This window comes from Psittacula echo (assembly GCF_963264785.1).
Source record: "Psittacula echo genome assembly, chromosome: 21".
Lineage (NCBI taxonomy): Eukaryota > Metazoa > Chordata > Aves > Psittaciformes > Psittacidae > Psittacula > Psittacula echo.
In genome coordinates, this window is record NC_137757.1 from 5,680,103 (window position 1) to 5,699,862 (window position 19,760).

Genomic DNA, 19,760 nt, shown 5'->3' on the forward strand with positions numbered 1-19,760 from the left:
GCGCTTAGCTAGCAGATAGCAGAACTCAGGGTGGACTTTAGTTTGCATAGTCCTCTGCCCAGTCACTGTTTGCTGGAAATGTGCTCTGCACGTTGTTGCCATCTGGGCTTGACTGTACTATTCTTATAATCTCCAGGGAGCCTTCCCTAGCAGAGCTCATCTCTGATGGAAGTCCTCTTTGGCTGACCTTGCAGTGAGGCTAGTATTAGAGATTTGGCAGCAGCATTCTTCATAGGAATTAAAATGGCTTGGGAAACGTTTTGTCCTGGCTGGGAAAGAAGGTATGCCACTTGGCAGCTGTGTTCCCCAGGTATCCAGCTGGGTACGTGGTATTAAACTAGAGAGTGAGGGGGTCCATACTAACGTTTTCGAAACTTCAAGAGAAGAAAGCTACAGGAACACAAATGCCTTCAGAAAAGCAACTGAAAAACTGCCTTTGCTTTAGATGGGAGAACTGGATGTAGAGGTGGGAAGGAAGTTGTACAAGGCCATGCAGGAAATTGGCAGCAGTGGTGTGAGTACACCCCATATCTTCTGATATTCATAGAATCACCATAGAATGGTTTGGGTTGGACGAGAACTTAAAGCTCATCCAGTTCCAACCCCTGCCACGGGCAGGGACACCTTCCACGAGAGCAGCTTGCTCCAAGCCCCTGTGTCCAACCTGGCCTTGAGCACTGCCAGGGATGGGGCAGCCACAGCTCCTCTGGGCACCCTGTCAAAACCTGTTAAAAAGCTCCTCCTTGGTTTGCATCAGTGCATGTCTGGGAGGCTGTGCCTGGCCTGCAGGAATAAGGCTTGATGGTTAGAGAACTGGCATCTTTGGAAGTGGGGTTTCTCTCAATTTGGGTTGCTGGTGAGCTGAGTTCCAGCTGCTCCATGTGGTTTTGAGTCTGTTGCTTGTTAGTGCCTATGAGTATGTATGAGTGCACAGATTTCAGCATCTCCCTCACACTAAATAGCACCAGGGTTAAATGCATTTGCTTTGGTTGAGTCTTCAGCTATGAAGTTTTGTGGCAGATCAGTAAAACTGATGCTCTGGTGAGTGTTAAAACAGGACTATCTACACTTAATCTCCTTCCTCACTGATTCTTCCTTTGTACTGCAGTAGTATCATAGATCTGGTTGCAAATTTCAATGAAATTTGTGCAAAAATGGCTTTGGAGCAGTTTCTGCTTGACAATCCTTGTTGTTGTCCTGGTAAATATACAACTTGATGCACCAGACTAAAATAATACAATCAGAATGGGTTTTCTAGACACGTTTTCTTATCCTTCTGAATAGACATGTGACTATAAATCTGACTTAAAATTTGTAGTCAGATGTGTTCTGTCACACAGGCAGAACGAGGGCTTCACATGGTGTGAATAACTGCTCCTGGCAGCCCTCTTTACCAAAGTAGTAACTAAGTTGGATCTCGTATGTTGTGACCTGCCCAAGGCATCCATTTGCACCAGCTGCTGCAGTGTCCTGGGGAATTTCCTGCTTTGCTTTTTAAAGATTTATATATGCAGGGACAAAAGAAAATGGACCAGAAACCCCACATGCACCGTGAAGATCCTTTCCTGATGTTACATGCTGTGTAGCCACGTTTCCCTCCGAGCTCTTTCCAGCTGGCCTCATCTCTCCATGCTGTTCCAAGGTTTTTACCTTTATTTGCATGAGTGAGCCTGGGGTTATGATGTTCTGGTTTGCTCATCCTTTGGCAGGGCAGGCAGGTGAGATGTGCTGAACCTGGAGCTGAGAGTCTGAGCTGCTTACAGAAGGAGATGAGGGCTGGATGTGGGGTTCCAATAGGATGCAGGATCTTCATCTGAATCTAAATGTGCAGTCTGCTGTTCAGAGGAACTGAGCTGACTTTGCCTGAAATCACAGAAATGGTGCTCAGCATCCCTGGAATTAAGAAGCCAAGGTACAGGCTGCCACATACAAAACCAAGGCAAGAACAAACCCCAGACCACTCCAGCCTCTGTTCTGAGGCTGTAACTGCTCTGGCTCAGCTCCACAGCCTTTCAGGTATTCCCGTTTGCGCTGTGTGCTCACAGACCTCTGTTCACTTCGAAATCACACTGCTCTGTGCTCCTGACACTTCTATGATGGATTGCTGACCACTGAACCTGTGGCACCCATTTCTTTTCTGCTCCCTCCTGCCTGCCCCAGTCCATCCTTAGTGAAAAGTCTCACTTTCCTCAGCCTTTTGCACTCTCCTTAACTGGTTGGAGCTACCTTGAGGCTACTTTTGATACAGACTCCCAGCAGATTTCCTGTGATGATCCCAGAGGCTCCTCTCCAGCTCTGTCCCTTTGTTTCCCAGGCAGGAAGGACTCCTGCCTTGTGCAGCCCTGGGCTCCCCTGGCCAGCCCTCGTTCAGCCACACTCTTGAGAAATCCTAGTGGAGAGTTAGAACCTGGCAGATGGAGACTGTTACCTCATTCCACAAAAATGCTTTGTTATTGAGAAAATGGAAACTGTCTGAGGTTTGGGAGCTGAATAGAGTCATTGGTGTCTGTTTTAACCGCAGTTTGGTGGTGACTGCTGAAAGTTCCCCTCGCCAAGCATTCCCTTTTCCTACACCCATAATCTTCAAGTCATCGGAGAGCTGCAGTGATTTAACTCATTAGCTGAGCGAATGCTGACTGCCATTGCATACTCTGCAGAAACTCTGCTAAAACCTCAGCATCTTCCAGCAAAAAATGGCTAGCCATAAATAACCCTTTGTGAACTGTTGGCCAGAAAAGTGATCCCTGTGGATACTAAGCCAAATCTAACCCTTGTTTTCTGTTACAGTCTCAGCTCTGACTCTTGTTTGTTTGATTTTTCAAAAGCTGTGTTAAGATTAGGCAGGAACTTCTTGGAGAGAAAAGGCCTACACAGAGCTTTGTTGTTTTTTACCATTCTTTAACACAGGGTTGTGAATGCCAGGTATGAAGAGAGATTTCATCAGTGATTTTATAAAGCAGTTTTCAGCACTGGGCATTTGGGTGTAGAGGAGAAAGAAGAAACTATTTGCAAGCTGCTTTTCATATTGCTGTGAATAATGACTTGAGTCAGTCCAGAGGAGCATTAACCGAAATCCAAGACTTGTTTTAGTTAGGTTATTTGTATGCATTTGTGAAACTGTGGCATCTGATCCCTCCCGCTGAGAACATTGCATAAGCATTATTCACCAAGCCCCCTAATAGAGCCGAAAGCAGCAGGGTTAGCTTTTTGGAAAGAAAACGAACACTTTAGTTATGTATTTTTAAACTAATTAATCTTGGCGGTCCCAATGAATGTCTTCCAGCTGCTACAGCTGGTTTTTACATGACTAAATACTTTGGTGCATAGAAAACCCTAGAATACTGGAAGCGGGAGATATTAAATATTGAATTATTGCTCTGGAATGTAAATATGATGTTGATATTTTGGATTTGTTTGCCCAGATTTCAAGTGTTCGCTTAGAAATTCATCGATGAATGCAGTTCCAATGTCGTTATCTGAGGAGAAAAGGGACTACTCAATATCTATCTCTGAAGGGCTTTAAATATCGGAGTGGGATTCAGCACGAGGAATTTGCTTATCTGGATTAATAATCCCAGTTGTTTCGGGCAGAACCTGGGATCAAGATTTCATCTATAATGAGCTGTTTCCATTCTAGGTCCCTGCTTTCTGTAGGTTTACAGTGTAACCATCAAAATCCTTTCCAGGCTGAGCTCTGCCTCCTGAGGGCTTTGGGAGGTTTTATTTAATAGAGAACGCAAAAACCCATTGTAAAACCAAGGAGCAGTTGATTTTCAGGCTGTATCTTAGCAGTTTAGAGCCCATACTGGACATGTGGTGTTCCTCTAAGTGTAAAACAACCTTATTGAGTGATCCGAGCCCACAGGATTTCCCTCATGTGGGTGTATCGGAGGTTAGGTAATTTCTGTTGCAGGTCACATCTGTGTGGCTGCTGATCATGCCATTTTCCACCGAACCAGCATTTATCGTAACTCAGGACTGTTGGTGGAAAAGGTCTTTTTTTAAGGCTCTTCAAATGAAATTGGATAAATAATATTAAATGTCTGTCTGAAAGGCCTAATTTCAACATGGTTGAAGACCCAAATTCCTCCCCGAGATCCACATCTGATGGCAGCATTCCCAGGTATTGCTTAGGATGGGAAGATGGTGAAGAAAGAACAGCAACAAAAACCACGTGGATCACAAAATGTTTCCGAGTGGCAGGACTGCTTTTGTTAGCATCATGATCCCACGTACCAGCCTGAACTGCTGACTCTTGCCAGGCTTTTGACCTCACCTTGGAATTCTGCTACTCTCATTTGAGGAAAACATGGCTTTTTCTAGTCCTTAGGACTAACTCACTTTGAACTGATGTGTAACTCCTGGTGTGGCACTACTCCAGTGCCTTCTTCCAACCCAGAGCACTCACTTGGAAAGCCTAAAGTTTAAATAGTAGGAGCAACTAGCAAAGGCACAGTGTTACTTGGTTGAAAGATGTGCAGTCTGGATTAACTGTACTTGATAACTGAGCAGTACTGTGTCTGTCCATCATAGAATGGCTTGGCTTGGAAGGGACCTTAAAGCTCGTGTCCTTATCATCCTTCTCTTCCTTCCTTTTTTCTCTGCCTGTGACAGAGCCCAGTTTGTGGAATCTATGTGGACATACATCTATAACATGCATTAGTGGGTGTCACGGTTTCCAGGCTGACAGGGATATGTGCTGCATCTCAGAAGAAGAAAGATGGACAGGGACTTGGATCTTGGTTCCATTTTTAGTTCTCCCAAGCTTGCCTTGTGCCAGAACCCACCGAGGTGCAAATCCCACGAGGCAGATAGAATAACTGCCTGCCCTGCAGGTATTAAAAGGGTAAATAATGTTTTTGCTGGTGACAGCCGTTAGGGACCTGAGGAAGCAACAATCCCATGAGAGTTACGGGATGTTGGATCTGTGGAAACTGAGTGCCCTTTCATTTATGGTCTTGCACTGGATCATCTTATTTGTGTTGTTTGCAGCAGGGAGTCAAGGAGCTAAACTACATTCCAAGTAAAGAAACTAATCTTGAGTTTGCGTCCTTAAATGTGGATTAGTTATTCTCACCTGCCTCTTTTCTCAGCACAGGGAAATTTCCAAAGAGAAAAGTCAGCCTTTACATTTTAAGGCGTTTCAGTGGCTACCTTTAACTCAGGGAACACTTCGTACCAAGAAAATTGCTGCCATGCCTAATTCAGAGTATTCTGGAATATGTAGAGTAATAGCAGTACTTACTAAAGAGTCATTAATAGCAAGAAGTACGCAATGTTGCATGTAACTCAGCCAAGAGAAGTTTTATTTCTAGTATTTCTCAACCCTGTGCAAACATCATGTAACTCACAGCAAGATTAAATCTGACCCATTGTGCTTGTGTAGAAGTCTTGGATGTGATGCTTTTGGAGAGCCTGAAGAGCTGCGCGTGGAAAATCACAAATGCAGTTCAGGTTGGTGAAGGTATTAGACCATATGCACAGGCTGTGTATGTGTGTGTGTATATATATGTCTATATGCAGTCTTTGTGGTTCAACTAAGGAATGATGAAACGAGTGCTTTCAGATGAAATGAGTGCTTTCAGATCCTTGAGAGCGTCAAGTTTAGAAGATGTAGAGGAGAACTTTGAATAAGGTTGGAAGAGGGAAATCCAGAGATTTTTGAATAAGTGGGTCCCATGTAGATCAAGCTGTTTTGAATCTCACTGACCCTTTCCAGTGGAAATCGAGTTCTGTTGCTCACTTCATTCACACCCGACTTGGTAAGTCAGCCTTAAATTGATGTTCATTCGCTTTTCACTGTATGTTACAAGTTTTGCTTGTTCTTTATTTTATTGTCCTTTTCTATCATCATGACATTGAGAAATAGAAAGGATTTGGAAGTGAGCTGTACCTACACAAAGTCAGAATCACAATTCTTCCGTGTCTTCTGCAAATTTAGAGTAACTTGAATATAAGTGTCCGATTTCCAGTCACAAGTAGTGACATTTAAACCTCTGTAGGAAATGCAATCCCTGTACTGATGTCACCCTCTGGTTTATGATGTGACTGCTTTGTTTCTGGGCAAGCACTTGAGGGGTTTGCTGGCGAAGTGATGATTTACCACTGAGAGGCTCTTGCTGGTGGCACCTGCTCCGACTGTCTGTGCTGTGAGTCACTGGGAGAGCTGCTGGGACCATTGGGTTTTACTCTGGCCCATCACATTCAGCAATGCAAGGTAACAGAGAACTGGTCTATTTTGCGTCTTGGGCTTTGCCAGTCTGGGACAAAGCACTGGGAAATAGAGCTTTTTTGTTCTGGTTGGTCTGGAGAACTGAAGGAGGGTTATTAGGGAGTTGGTGGTGACTTGTTGCAGTAAAGCCCGTGATCCTCGAACTGCGTGTGCATGCAAAAGAGCCTTGGAAGACCTTTCAATGTAGTCAAAGAGCGGGTTGCTATTGCTTCCTTCAGTGGATGAATGTGAAGCGCCTTCTCTGCAGGAAAGAAATGGGGCATTGCTTTGTATCTGCTGCTTCAGGGGATGAAACATCAACTCTTCTTGGTCTTTACCTGAAAGCTGTCACGAGAGGAGCCTCTGTTAGTTAAAATTCTGACCTTTCGGTTCCTTTTTAATCTCTGACTAATCTGTTTTGTGTAGGTTTCCTTGTAAATCTCGGATCTGAATGAGAGAATGAGGTTCTGCAAATGAGCTGCAGACCTGGAACCGGGGCTCTGTAATGTTACTTTGGTTTGTGTGTTGGGTTTATGTCTGTGAAGGAGTAGTTTTCCTCTCTCTGGGAGCTTTCAGGGACAGCCAGCACTTGTGCTTTACTGTGCCACCCGTCACCAGCAGTGTCCCACATTGCCCAGATTGCCTTGGTGAGCAACAGTCAGTTGAGAAGCAGACCCATGCAGTGGGCAGGGGCATAGATGTGGAAACCCAAGGGGTAAATACATGATATAAAGGCATTTATCAAGTTAACGATCATTTGTGCCCCTTAAAATAGCTGGTTCCACTTAGTCTTTTTGGATGTGGCACCAGTTTTCCCTTATGGGTACCACTCTAGCTCAAAACATGGCAACACAGCACGGCAGAAATAGGAAAGCCTGTTGTTGTTTCTCAGAGATGTTGTATTAACTATGTGACAGTTACAACGGATGTTATTTATGGTATCTGTTGTTCAAAATGTGTGGTATCTAAGAGTAGTTTTTAAAGGTGCCAGTGAGAAATGCTTTAAAAGGGAGCCTGGTTTGAAGATAACTGGCTCCGTATCGCTGAAGTGAATGACACCGGATGACCACATCACCTAGCAGAGAAATCTTCAGCCACAGAAGAAGGAAGCTTTTTTCCCTTCTATGTTGGAAAGGCCATGGCTAAAAGCAGAGGCTGTTTTCCCCTCCCAGTGATGCCGTCTGTCCCCGTTGTGTGCTTTCTGGTGCTCGGAGGGCTCAGCTATGCTGTCCTTGCAGAGCAATACCTTTTTCAGGAGGGCTGCAGCTGGCACACAACAGCATCTCCCAGGCAACAAATGATCTTAGTTTTGTTTCGGACCACAGGCAAGCAGTTCTCGGGATGGTAACCTGAGACAATTTGCCTCTGCCAGGATTCAGTCCTTCCCCAGATTTAGAAGCTGCTCACATGCTTGCGGGCTACAGAGCTGTAATTGCCTGTGCTTGCAAGGGACACCAGCAGCTGTAAAAAGGACCTTAGATTGAGACTGTCCTTACTTCTCATGCAGACAGTCAGGTGGAGAGGCCCATGGTTAGTGGTCGGATAGTGGGAGAGGTGTCTCTTCTGTCACCTTCCTGGCTTCCTCTGCTGGTTTTGCATGCAGGTGGAGAGACCCAAAAGGCACCAAACTGCCAGGGTATCAGTGCGCCTCACCCTTCTCAGTCAGTATAGCTGCAAGAATAGATTCAATGCTCATGTTTGGGGGGCAAAGAATCAAGTTGGAAAAGGGAGTATTTTGACCAAATTTGGTGAAAAAATGCACTTTGCCCTGTAAGTAATAGGCATATATTAAATGAAACGCCTGGTTTATGTGTCTTTTCCTGCTACTGGACGTCAAAGTTGCTTTGTTTATTAAAAAAGCCCTGAAGCTGAGCAGAGCCTTAATCAGCAAAGAGCTGTCAGGCTTTCTGGAGAAGACAGTAAGGGATCACACCAAGCAGGTTTGCTTTGCAGCACATGAGCACAAAACGTGCACCATCACAGCATCCTATAGCCTGCCGACAAGCTCCCATGTGTGCTCATTCAGAAGCATGCTTGAAGCAGCCCCTTGATTGCCTCTATGTGCAAAATAGAGCTATAATCTAAGTACCTTTTATTCAGGGAGGGTGAAAAGCTTTGTAAATGGTAACTTAGGTATTGCCCCAGAAAGAAGGGCTTCATCCTAGATTTAAATAACAGCTGCCTAGAAGAAAAGTGGAAACTACAGCACAGGGCTAGAATTGTGAGAGACCTTCAGGGAAACAGAGTGGAATTCCATTGGGTTTCAGTGAGATCTGTCCTGAGATGCACAGACCCCGAGACCGAGCAGCCAGAGCAGTCAGCTTGGTTTTGTTGCATTTCGGCTGTGATGTCTGTTTGAATTGCAGGATTCTTGTGCGCTGAGCAGATCTAAGATGAAGGTAAATTGGCCTCAGTGTGCAGTTAGTCATTTCCTGTCATGCTTTCATGTTTGAATTCTGGCGTGCTGGGGATGACCTTTATTTCATGGGGCAAAAAGATTTTGAAACGCTCTTGCCGGAGCCCTGGGTTTGTGCAGTTGGATAAGCAGTTAGGCATTTCTATGGCTCTGGGCCAACTTTGCTGGGTTATAATAAAGCAATCCAGTCTAAATTTAAACTTTCATTGCTAGATTATAATCCTCACAACATGCTTATTCTTTGGGACTCCCTTTTTCCCTCTCTACCAGCCAGAGCATTATAAAGATCTCGCTGGGTTTCTGCGTTTGGAAGGGTTAGGGCATCCTAGGCTCTATGACTGAGTTCTGTCTTTTGAGTTTGGGGCATGGATGCATTTTCCCTTTTGATCTTTGTGGTCATACGTTTGTTGCTGCAGAATACTGACCTCGTGCAGTGCCCTGTTCCTCATACAAGGTTGTAGTTGCCATGATGTGCAGTGTTACGAGGCTGTAGCACACAACAAAAACCATACATGCTACAACAGGTACCATGAAGCACCTTACCTACCCAGTTCTAATTTCATGTGCATTTATATATATTCTCTTCATTACTTTTTGATGAAACCTCATCCAGTTATGATCCCTTCCCACCACCTTTTCTTGCCCATCACTTCATAGTGACACAGGCAAAGAAGGTCCACAGATAAATGATACCATGCTAAGCAACAGGCATTTCACTATTCAGATCAGCTTCTGCCTAGACCTGGTGTGAAACCTGGGGCCTGGAGGCCAACCACTGCCCCTTAATTTCTTTTATATGGTTGATGACTATCTCTAGGCTTTGTTTGTGTTCTTGCATTACTGTTTGTTGCCAGTAGGATGATGGTTAATGCATGGTCTGCTCGGTATGTCTGAAAGGCCTGTTCAGCCGTGCACAAGCAACAAGCTCCTCCTTCTTGCCTAGTTTTCTAGTGGAAGGAAACTAAGGGAATCTGTGGACTGGACATTGGCATACTCTTATGGTGTAGTCTGTCAAGCACCCACTTGCTGATGGTGTTTGTGCCAGGGCTGTTGAGGCACCACAAGCCGATGGGAGCTTCCCTGGACCATGACTCTCACTCCTCTGATCCTGTGATCAGTGACACTCCCTGAAACTTGGCTCCAGCATCTTTCTTCCTATTACGGTCACCCCGGCCATGTCTACAGCTGCTGTTCTGCAGCCGTGAGGAGCTTCAGTAGCAGGTTTGCATTGTGTAAGCTACTGCTGGCAGCAGGCTCCTGCTTGGCCAGCATTGCACATGGCAGGGGAAAGTACCTGCGATGTGGAGCTTGAGGCAGGCAGTCTCTCTTTCCTCCCAAGCCTCTTCAGACACTGGCCAGAATCAATTCTGGCACATTTTTAAGCCACAGGTTCCTTAACCATCCTTAAAAAGGACTTCATTTGCCTGGGAAAAGCTTCTGATGCATCCATATCTTACTCCTCTTGCACTTCTTCCTTCAGTTCAGTGGTCTGTTTGAGCCCTGACAGATCCAAACTGCCCAAATGGTTTCAATTCCAGACTTCCTGTTGAGCGTGCAGAATTTGCTTGCTCTGTATACATTTAGAAGGAGATTAACAGCTGATCTCTTGAGCAAACATTCAGTTTTAATGTCAGCAGAATGTCACAGGCTGCTTGTTCTGAATGTGGCCCAACCGCTCCGCTGCTGATGGTGCCACCCTTGGTCCAAACTGCCCTCTGTAGAGGGAGGATTTTGTTCAGAACCTGAAATAGTTAATTACCCCTTGCCTTTAGTAATGGCTTTTAAATCATTGCATCCTTTCCTCCTGGGCAGAGCTTTTCATTTTATGGGTGCATAGAAGGGGGCTCTTAAGCTTCTTTCTCTGACCCTGGTAGAATTCACTTTTCCTAAAGAAAAGTCTAGAGGAAGGTCTGGAATTGTTGCCTTTCTCCTTGTGAGCCTGCACTCTGCTGTCCTTTGGTTGGGATATTGGAAGGTGACCAGCACCCATGGGAAGCCTGGCATTTCTCACTGGTGCTGTTTGAACAGGTCTGTTTCTCTTCCTCCAAACCACATATCTTCATGCTTCAGCTCACAGCTGGATCCAGGGGACCTGCTCGGACAGGGCAGATCTGAGGAGGAAAGGGACAAAAGCAGCTGAAAAGCAAAAAAAGCAAGGTCTTGGCCACAGGAAACTACAATTTGAATCTCAGATGGGCAAACGCGCCTGGTTTTCCACTGTAGCATGGAAAATTGGATTCCCCTGCAACTGCGGCCTCATTAAAAAGAGATTCTTTCTTTAAAGGGTAGAGAAGGGACAAAAGTCCCAGTGTGCACAGATACTGCTTCGAGCTTTGTCCTATTACCTTGTATGGGGATGCTGCCTTGTGAGAGCCTGACTTATTAGCAGCAGGTTTTCCTTTCACATAGGAAAACTTTTGGGTTACGTTGCCTTATCTTGGGAGACAGAATGAAGGATTTAGAGGAAAAAGGTCTATGAACTCATTGGTGTTTTGAAACCACAGCAGAGTTTTGGGCTTCCTGACAGCCTCTCGTCCATGTCAAGATTTCTTGCAGACCATATCTAGTGGAGTCTGTATGCACATCGAGGCCAAAACTACTTCCATGTGCAGACAGCTGGCTGTGTATGGTCACTTGTTTTTGGCCTTTCTGAGAGATGTGGCCAATCATTTCTGGTAATTCAAAAAGTTAAACCTTAAAATCCTTGCTGCTTTGCAGATCTTTTGAGTCTTAGACCAGCGGTCGTTTTCCTCCCGGAATCAGCACTGTCGGTGTTACAAGACAGTGTGAAAGCGAGCCTGGCCTCCTGAAGATGCATCCCATCACCTCCTCCTCTGATATATGCTGGTATAGCAAATAAACATTAGCATGTAATTGTGGCATGTCACTAATGGATAAAGCGATAAAGATGCTTCCTGTCTCTCATCCTGTGTCTCAGCCTGTTTTCTGAGGCAGAGGGCACCTCGTACTGCATTTACCAGAGCTGGCCTTTGTCTCTATGAGGTGTTCCTCAATGCACTTGTAACCTCATTCCTCAGCCTCTCCTCCCCGCAGGAAGCTGCTTTTGGGCAGGACTCTGTGTACCTGCCCTTAGCAGCACCTCCTGGAACCCTCTGCCTGTGAAGGCACTGCTCAGCTCTGCCGTGCCCTCCAGGACGTGGTGGCCATGCCCTGCACCGTGGCCGTTTGCCGTTGCTCACCTTGGACTGGGTGTGATGTCTGAGCCTGTGCAAACAGCGCGGTGCTTCCTGCAGCACCTCTGGGCAGGCTGTGTGCTGCAGGCAGGTGAGGCTTTGTTGGTTTAAGGGGAAGAGCAGACATCTGAGGGACAGTTGTGATTTTAGCACTCATCATGGTCTGTCTGCAGAGCTGTCGGGAGGAGTCCACGTGATGCGGTTTTGCTCTTTGGTTAGAGGAAACCTCAGAGGTCCCTTCTGAACATTAGGAAACCCTCAATTTGCCATCCTAGGACTGTATTAAACTCATGCAACAACCTAGTTCTTCCTTGTAACTTACCAGAGGCTTGAACAGTTTCTGCTGCTTGTTCCTCTCAATGTCGTGGGCATTTTCAGGAGGCTGCCTGCTTTGCTGACCAGGGTGATTCGGACAGCACTGATTTCATTGGAAATGCAGGGTGTTTCCTTACAACTGTGCCAGCCATGTCACTAAATCTGCTGCAGAGCCCAGAGCAGCCTGGGCAGGAGATTGGCTTGCCCGTGCTTGGGACAAACAACTGTGGTGCAAGCTTGGTGCATGCACATGCACAACATCCCAGTGCTGCAGGTGAGGGTTGTGTGGCCTTACACCCAGCTGATTCATTTGGCTCCTCCTCCAACTGTAAGAACCAAATCTTCCCTGTGTGTTGGGCAAAATGACCTGCAGCATCCTCCTGCTGGGATAGGGGAGCTGCCCATGGGTGAGGCCCATGGTCCTCTTAAGGACTTTACCCCCCTAGAGCAGCCCTTCATCCTTGAGATTTCCGAGCTGTCCATGGGGAGGCTCAGTGCTGGAAGATGGATCCAAGGTGAGATCCAAGGGCAGGAAGTGACTCAGTGGTGCTCCAAGCAGGCGGGTGAAGGCTTGATGCAACACTGCTCCTGAGGGTGCTCTGTGCAGGCTGGGCTGTGCTGATGAAACACTCAGCACCTTTCTGGCAAGCTGCCTCCAGCCTCTCACCTGAAAGCAGGATCTCCTTTAACAGCACATGAGGGATGTTGTTCCCACTGTGCCAGGTCTACAGCTGTGCTCGTGGGTTTGGGAGCAGAGCAAGAGGGCACGGAGAGAGGCAGCAGCATGAGGAGTTGCATGGTGCCCTATGGAGCTGGTCCCCACCCCCCTGGAGAGCCTGGGCTGGGGTGTGTAGTGACCATGAGCAGCTCCGCAGGAGCAGTGTCAGGACTGAAAACATTCCCAGTGGAACAGAGGGGCTGGAGCTGCTCCTCGGAGCAAGCAGCTGGTTTCCCTTTTAGGGTCAGAGGCAGGCACAAACGATTTCACGCAGATTCCAGGACCCATAATGGTTCTGGAAAGTCAACGGGAACAAAAAGCGTTCTTCTCCTCCTCTGACCTTGGAGCGTGTTGAGGACCATCTTCCAAAGCCTTGGCCCTGGGCGGTTTCATCCTTACATGGGGAACACTCGCCCGTCCCAGCAAGGTTGTGCTGTCTCTCCTGTTTAGGTGTGAGCTGCAACTGCATGAGCAGTGCTCAGAGCAACCCAGGGAAGAGAACAGGCAGGAACCCGACAGTTAAAGGCAGGTCTATTCCTGTGTACTGGAAAGATTTAGTATTTCCCTAGGAACAGCCTTAGGGGCTGCTCTAGGATCACTTGGTGGAGCAGCTGGTTGTGACCTGACAACAAACCCCAAACTGGTGTGAAGCTGCCCACGGTTGTAGGTTCACCGTGTACATGAGGCCTCTCTCTGGAGGAGCTCACTGCAGCAGGAATCATCTCAAAAGGGTGAAGCCCTTCAGTGACTGCGTGCAGCAGAAAGCCTGGCCCTGGACACTCCGGGCTGCCTCCTTTGCATAACAGCTCCCCAGTTTATGGACACTAAAATGAATGTATTAATCTCCTGGGGCTGTTGCTAAGCCACCTGCTGTGTTGCTGGGGACAATGACACCGGGGTGGTGTTAGGTGCATGTTACTCTCTAATTAGAAAGTGGACGGGGCTGGGTGTCCTTGACAAATTGCTGACCTTTCCCATACGTGAAGCTATTCTGAGCTCTGTTCCAGACTGATCAGATTTGCATCCTGGAGCACTTTAAATGTTGTTTGTGAGAGGAGCTCTTGTTCCCAAAGCTGTTCATGGGCACAGGAGAGGAACTGGACTTCCTTTCTTCCATGAGCACAGCTATATCTGTCAAAGGGAAAGGCTAGGCAGCTGGCAGGCATATATCTGTTGTTTATTTTTGCCCTCAGACAGCTGGGGGAATACCCCACACCCAGCTCCATCGATCCCATGTATGAGGGACCTGCTTCGCTCCTTGTCCCACAGGGACCGCAGCCATGCAGTAATGGGCAAGCAAACGTTCTCTTAGCAACTGGAATCCCATCATTTCAGGGCAACACCTTGTTAGTATTTGAAGGCGTTACTTACATCACCCTTGATCACAGCTAATGTTTACAGGGCAGGGCAGACTGCAAAGTATGATGAGCACATGTGAATTAGCACATAATAACTGCTTGTATTGTGACTTCTCAATCTGAGCCTCAGTTAAAGGGGTTTGTAAGTGCATTTCTTCACCAATGGAGACAATTTCCAGGTTCCTCACCACAATCACAGTAAGAATTGGGGGCTTTTGTACTATTTCTTTTATTCCCATTTCTTTTGTCCCACCTCCCTCTTGTCCATGAACTTGGTCTCCAGCAGTGCTGTGTCCTGGTGGGGGTGTGTGAGGATGCAGAGTTTGCTTTGGCATTGCACGGGCCTTTGACACCCCTGCCCAGCACGGCATGGGAGACCAGAACAAAGAGAGCAAACAGCTTATCTAGTACAAATAACCCTGAGCAAACTTCCTGGGGCTGTTCTGTTTCTTCTGTGGAAGAGGCATCCTGGAGTCTGATCCCATCCACTCTCGCAGCAGTCTTGGCCACGTCACGCTCTTAGGACTTGCTCTGCATCAGCCAGGGGCTCTGACTCTGGAGCCTGAGAGCAGGAGCTTGGCTCCCGCAGCATGCAGCAGCAGATATAGGTAGATTTGGGGGAGAAACTGCTTCAAGTGGGGGTGAGCAAGAGTCTTCCTTGTTATCATATGGTTTTCACTTCCTCTGTGTCGTGCATCCTGCAAGGGACCTCCAGTATTGCCGGTGAGTGCTGGTGGAGAGCATCGGTGGGCTCAGGAGTGCCAGCGGCTCTTGGTGGTGGTGGAGGAGATGAGTCCTGGCGCTGCCAGGAGCCTACGTGACAGCATTTGGGATTGAAGTGTTCCTGCCCTGTCACTTTTAATCCTGGGTTTGATGATGGTGATAGCTCTGGGAGAGCAGGTCCTGAGCACTCGCTGTGGAGCTGGTGCTCCCACCCGTAGTGTTCCTGTGTTTGCTGGCACTGGGTCCCAAGGATGCATGTGGAGCTGGGGACCTGCCTCATCAGGGTGGTTTGTGATTCGGCACTGGCTGGGTTTATCTGCTCACCTCCTGTCCCTGTGACACAGGGAAGTGCTGTCCCTTGTTTTGAGCTTGGGGCCTGGCAGTCCCGGATGGACGGTGTCAGGCCACAGCAGTGCTCAGCAGGCCGAGTCCATGTCACCACTAAAATCCAAGCCTTCTCCATTGAAGTTATTTTGCCTTCCCTTGTGTTTTCTCATGTCCTCTGACCCCCCTAGTGCAGGACCATGGAGATAAAGCACAGCCCATTGAGCAAACATGGCAGCTCCCAGCTCCAGCGGTACCGTCCCTCCCAGGGTAGGAGTGCTCATTAGAGGCCCTTTTATTACAGACACACCTTGGAAAGTTCCCTTCAGCAGGGCTGAGGAGGAGGAGGGTTATTAATTTGATTTTCATTCTTTGCCAGGGAGAAAGGTCTCAGGCAGCTTCAGGGAGTGAAGGCAAGGGGGGTGGCAGAGGTGGGTGAGCAGTGGCCAGGAGCCATGCAGGGTGCTGGGGGGGGCATGGGAGCTGCTGCCCAGTGCGGTCAGCACCTCATGGGATGCCCCCGAGGGAGGGGCATCAGCTGGAAACAGCCTGGAGCTGCTGGCTGGGGGCACTGGAGGTGGAGCAATGGCCCCAAGGCCACGCTGCTCGCAGGGGCACGCCATGGAGCTGCTCCTGCAGCCGCAGCCACGCGCAGCAGCCTGCCACGCTGCAGGGCACGGGGAGGGCAGCAGCGGCCGGGCAGCAGCTGGGTCACCAGGGTCTGAAAAGGGACTTTGTTCCCTCTCTGTTGGTCACGTAGCCATGTGGGAACACTGGATTTATTCACCACCGGGCCTATCAGCACATACCGGGCTTGACAACAGCTGGGAGCTGTGTGGCTTGACCAAGAATAGCCCTGGGGAGCTGGCGGCCATGAGTCAGAGCTGTCTGGATCGGCTTCTGTCCCGGAGGCTGCCTCCCAGCCTAAGGGAGATGGCCAGGGAGGTGCAGAGCTTGGCCGTGAGCTTTGTGTGCCATTAAATGCTAGATTGAGCCATAACAGCTCTTTCTGAAGTGGGTGGGTTCACGAAGAAAACTGCAGCGTGTGGCACTCTGCTGCTGATGGCTCCGATGTAATTCCACGGGCTTGTCTGCACTTGACAGCAACCTGTGTTAAAGCAGGGTGTGATTTTGCAAGTGGAAAACTCCATATTTAGGAATAACCAGGCTAAAGCAAACAGAAGGAAGATCCTCTTGTTCTGGAGTTAGTGCGCCAAAGGAAGTGAAGTAGTTCCTCAGACCTCTTGTTTCAGAGGGAGCAATGAGCGGTGTCTGATCTGCACGCAGCACCTCTGCTGCTTGTAAACCACCCACCCTCCTGAGCGCTTGCTCCTTGAAGAGTGGTTGTAGATGGAGCAACCTGTGCAAAGCAGTTTGCTGGGGGATAGCTGGGCACAGCCCTGTGGGGTGCCTGATTCCTGCTTCCCTGTGGAGCAGCTGCTTGCAAGTCCTGGAGAAGCTCCAGAACTGGAATTCCTGACAGCCCCATCGGGCAGGGCATCAGCTCCCAGGCTGGCAGGAGGAAGCCTGCTGTTGGGCCAGGGCCATGCTGGTGTCTTGGTAAGCAGGTCTCCCTGCAGGTGGCTGGCTCTTGGATGTGCACCCACACAGCGTGTGCACGGTCCTCTTTCCAGTGCCAAGCCAAAAGCTTTAATGCATGAAAATTGTCTCTTTTGGTCCTCATTTACACTGTGCTTCCCAGCAAGGAGGGAGACAGTGAGAAGCTGTCTTCTTGCTGCATGCTCATGTGTCAAGGTTTCTCTGAGTGGTGCTCCAAGTATTGAGCTTGAGTATAAACCTAAAGCAAGGCTCATCCCAGGCCCTGATTGTGTGCGGGCTGTTTTGGAAGTGCACACAAGCACGGAGCAGGCGCAGCAGCTCGGGGCTGTCCGCTCTCCTGGTGTGGCTGTTTGTTGGCTCAGTGCAGGGGTTCATGGTCCTTGTCCTCTGGAGATGGCAGGGCTGTGCAGGGACATCTCAGGCAGCGTAAGCTGATACTGACCCAGCATCTCTACTGATCTCTTAGCAGGTGAAGGAGGCCCTCAGACTGGCACCATGACAGAGTGCTTTGACTGCGACAACTGCAAGGAGTCCTTGTATGGGCGCAAGTACATCCAGATGGACAACGGCCCGTACTGCATCCCCTGCTACGATGCCCACTTTGCCAACACCTGCGATGAGTGCAAAGAGCTGATCGGCCACGACTGCAGAGTGAGTGTGGGACCCCGTGCCTGGGCAGGGTGGTCCCTGGGTGATGGGTCCCCTCCTCACCTCTGCTCTCCTCCCCAGGAGCTGTACTATGAGGATCGCCATTACCACGAGCACTGCTTCCGCTGCTTCCGCTGTGACCGCTCCCTGGCTGATGAGCCCTTCACCTGCCAAGGAGAGGAGCTGCTGTGCAATGACTGCTACTGCAGCGAGTTCTCCTCCAAATGCATTGCCTGCGAGAAGACGGTCATGCCAGGTAGGAGCAGGCAGAGTCAGGCACTGCAGTTGGTTCCTGGTCCCAGCAGTGTTGGGGCTGGGGGGTCCAACACTAGGGCAGCAAGGGAGAGAGATGAATTTCTGTTCCCTTGGCACTTTGCTTGTCTGCCAAGCTGTGATCACCACAGCAGCCCTTTGTGGCTGCTCCTCTGTTTCCATGAGGAAGTGAGCTGGGGGCAGATAACAAAGGGTTTCCTGGGCATTTCCTGGTGTGTGCTGACGAGGAGAGAAGGAATGACTGAAAGTGTGGGAGCGTTTCTGGAGGTGGCCTGAGGCAAAGGCGTGTCTTTGCTTGGCCATTCTGGCACCATCTTCACACGTAGGTTACAACAGGCGTCTCTGCCTTGGCCTGTGTGCTGGTGCTGGGGGCATGTTCCTGCAGCCCTCCCCTCGGGGCTGTGGGGTGGGCAGGGTGTCCCTGTGCAGCTGCCTGCAGTCCTGTGCTGCCACAGGGCGGGCAGGTACAGAGCTGGGTGTGCAGGGCCACTTCACACAGCCCATGTGGGTGCGAGTGCTCCTCCCTCCTGCCACTGTGCACTCTCTCTGCAGGATCCCGTAAGCTGGAGTACAATGGACAAACCTGGCATGAGCACTGCTTCATATGCAGCAGCTGCCAGCAGCCCATCGGGTCACGGTCCTTCATCCCAGACAAGAAGGATTATTACTGTGTGCCCTGTTACGAGAGCAAGTTTGCTCCTCGCTGCACTCGGTGCAAAAAGGTATGTGTGACCCAACAGCCCATAGTCTTGGATCTAGGGGTATGTTCTCTGCTCGTGTCTGAGCCTCACCAGAGAAGGGTTCAGGCTCCAGCACCCCCATGCGTCACCAGCGTGTGCTCCCTTCCTGCAGACCCTGACCAAGGGAGGAGTGACTTACCGGGATGAGCCGTGGCACAAGGAGTGTTTCGTCTGCACAGGCTGCAAGACCCCCCTGGCTGGCCAGCAGTTCACCTCCCAGGATGACAACCCCTACTGCATCAAGTGCTTTGGGAACCTCTATGCCAAGAAGTGCAGTGCCTGCACAAAGCCCATCACAGGTGAGCAGAACAGCCCTGTGACACTTCTGCCTGCCCTGTTTCAGGGCATCTGGATGTCCAGACATGTGGTGACTTCTCTGGGTGCACCCTCTTGAGTGCACATGTCACCCACGTCCATATGATGCTCATACACATCTCCACCATGCAGGCTTGCTCAAGCGTCTCCAGGCACTTTAAGCCTCCCAGGGACAAATGCTGGGCAGTGCAAAGCGCCCTGAGGCATGGCCCCCACAGAAACAACTGTAGCCACCTTCTGAGGAACCCCACAAGAGAGAATCTCTTTGTTGCAGTGGTCCTATGGTCATCTGCGTCCCTTTATCTGCATCTTTCAGAGTGGTTAACTGTGCCCCTTGGGAGGAATTCCTTCTGCCCAGGGTTAAAGGCTCCCAAAATGACCTCTCTCAGCATGATCTTGTGTCTCCAGCTCTCCGTGTTCGAGGGTAGTTGCCATGCCCTGTGGAAAGATTGCTCATAGGCATGGAAAGCCAGAGACTTCCAGCCATAGCTGGAGCAGCAACTGCTGCAGAGGGGCCTGGACTTCTCGTACCTGCCTACAACAGGAGAAGCAAGGGTCCTCTTGTGCAGAAACCCTTGGGAAGGTCTGGCCTCCTTCCTCTTCTCCTCCACTTGACCTTTCCCTCTGCAGCTCCTGTCTCTTGCTGCTTGGGCAGGCAGGCAAAGGCATTCAGCAGCTGGTGACTCAGAGGATGACTCCGGCTGAGGACACGGCAGCTCCTGGGCACATCGCTTCCCGTCTGGTCCTTATCAGTTTGTCCCAGTCCTGGGGAGAAGAAGGGGGTCACAGTCACTGCTGGAGGAGGAAGGAAGCTGCCGCAGAGCCTCTGCAGGAGCCTGGGCTGGGGCTGGTGGCAGGAGAGCTCTTCCTGGGATTTCCCTGTCCTTGGAAGGTCCTCTTCTCCCCTCCAAGAGTGACAGTTGTATTTCAGGTGTATTCGATACTGGGGTGGTTTGGGTGCCACA

At 49.4% G+C, this 19,760-nt stretch overlaps 1 protein-coding gene across 3 annotated transcripts in view; it reads left to right on the plus strand.

The window, feature by feature from the left end:
* The window catches only part of FHL3 (four and a half LIM domains 3), a 28,976-nt gene that overhangs the window by 7,347 nt on the left and 1,869 nt on the right, over positions 1–19,760 (plus strand). Inside the window, exons 1-5 of one of the 3 annotated variants that reach the window (XM_080632409.1) lie at positions 5,444–5,454; positions 17,286–17,470; positions 17,549–17,723; positions 18,293–18,462; positions 18,593–18,779. In XM_080632409.1, coding sequence (XP_080488535.1) covers positions 17,315–17,470; positions 17,549–17,723; positions 18,293–18,462; positions 18,593–18,779 — 688 coding nt within the window. In that variant the 5' untranslated portion in view covers positions 5,444–5,454; positions 17,286–17,314. Of the gene's footprint in view, positions 1–5,443; positions 5,455–17,285; positions 17,471–17,548; positions 17,724–18,292; positions 18,463–18,592; positions 18,780–19,760 lie in introns of those variants that run through there. The other 2 variants (XM_080632407.1, XM_080632408.1) reach the window with 2 other exon arrangements.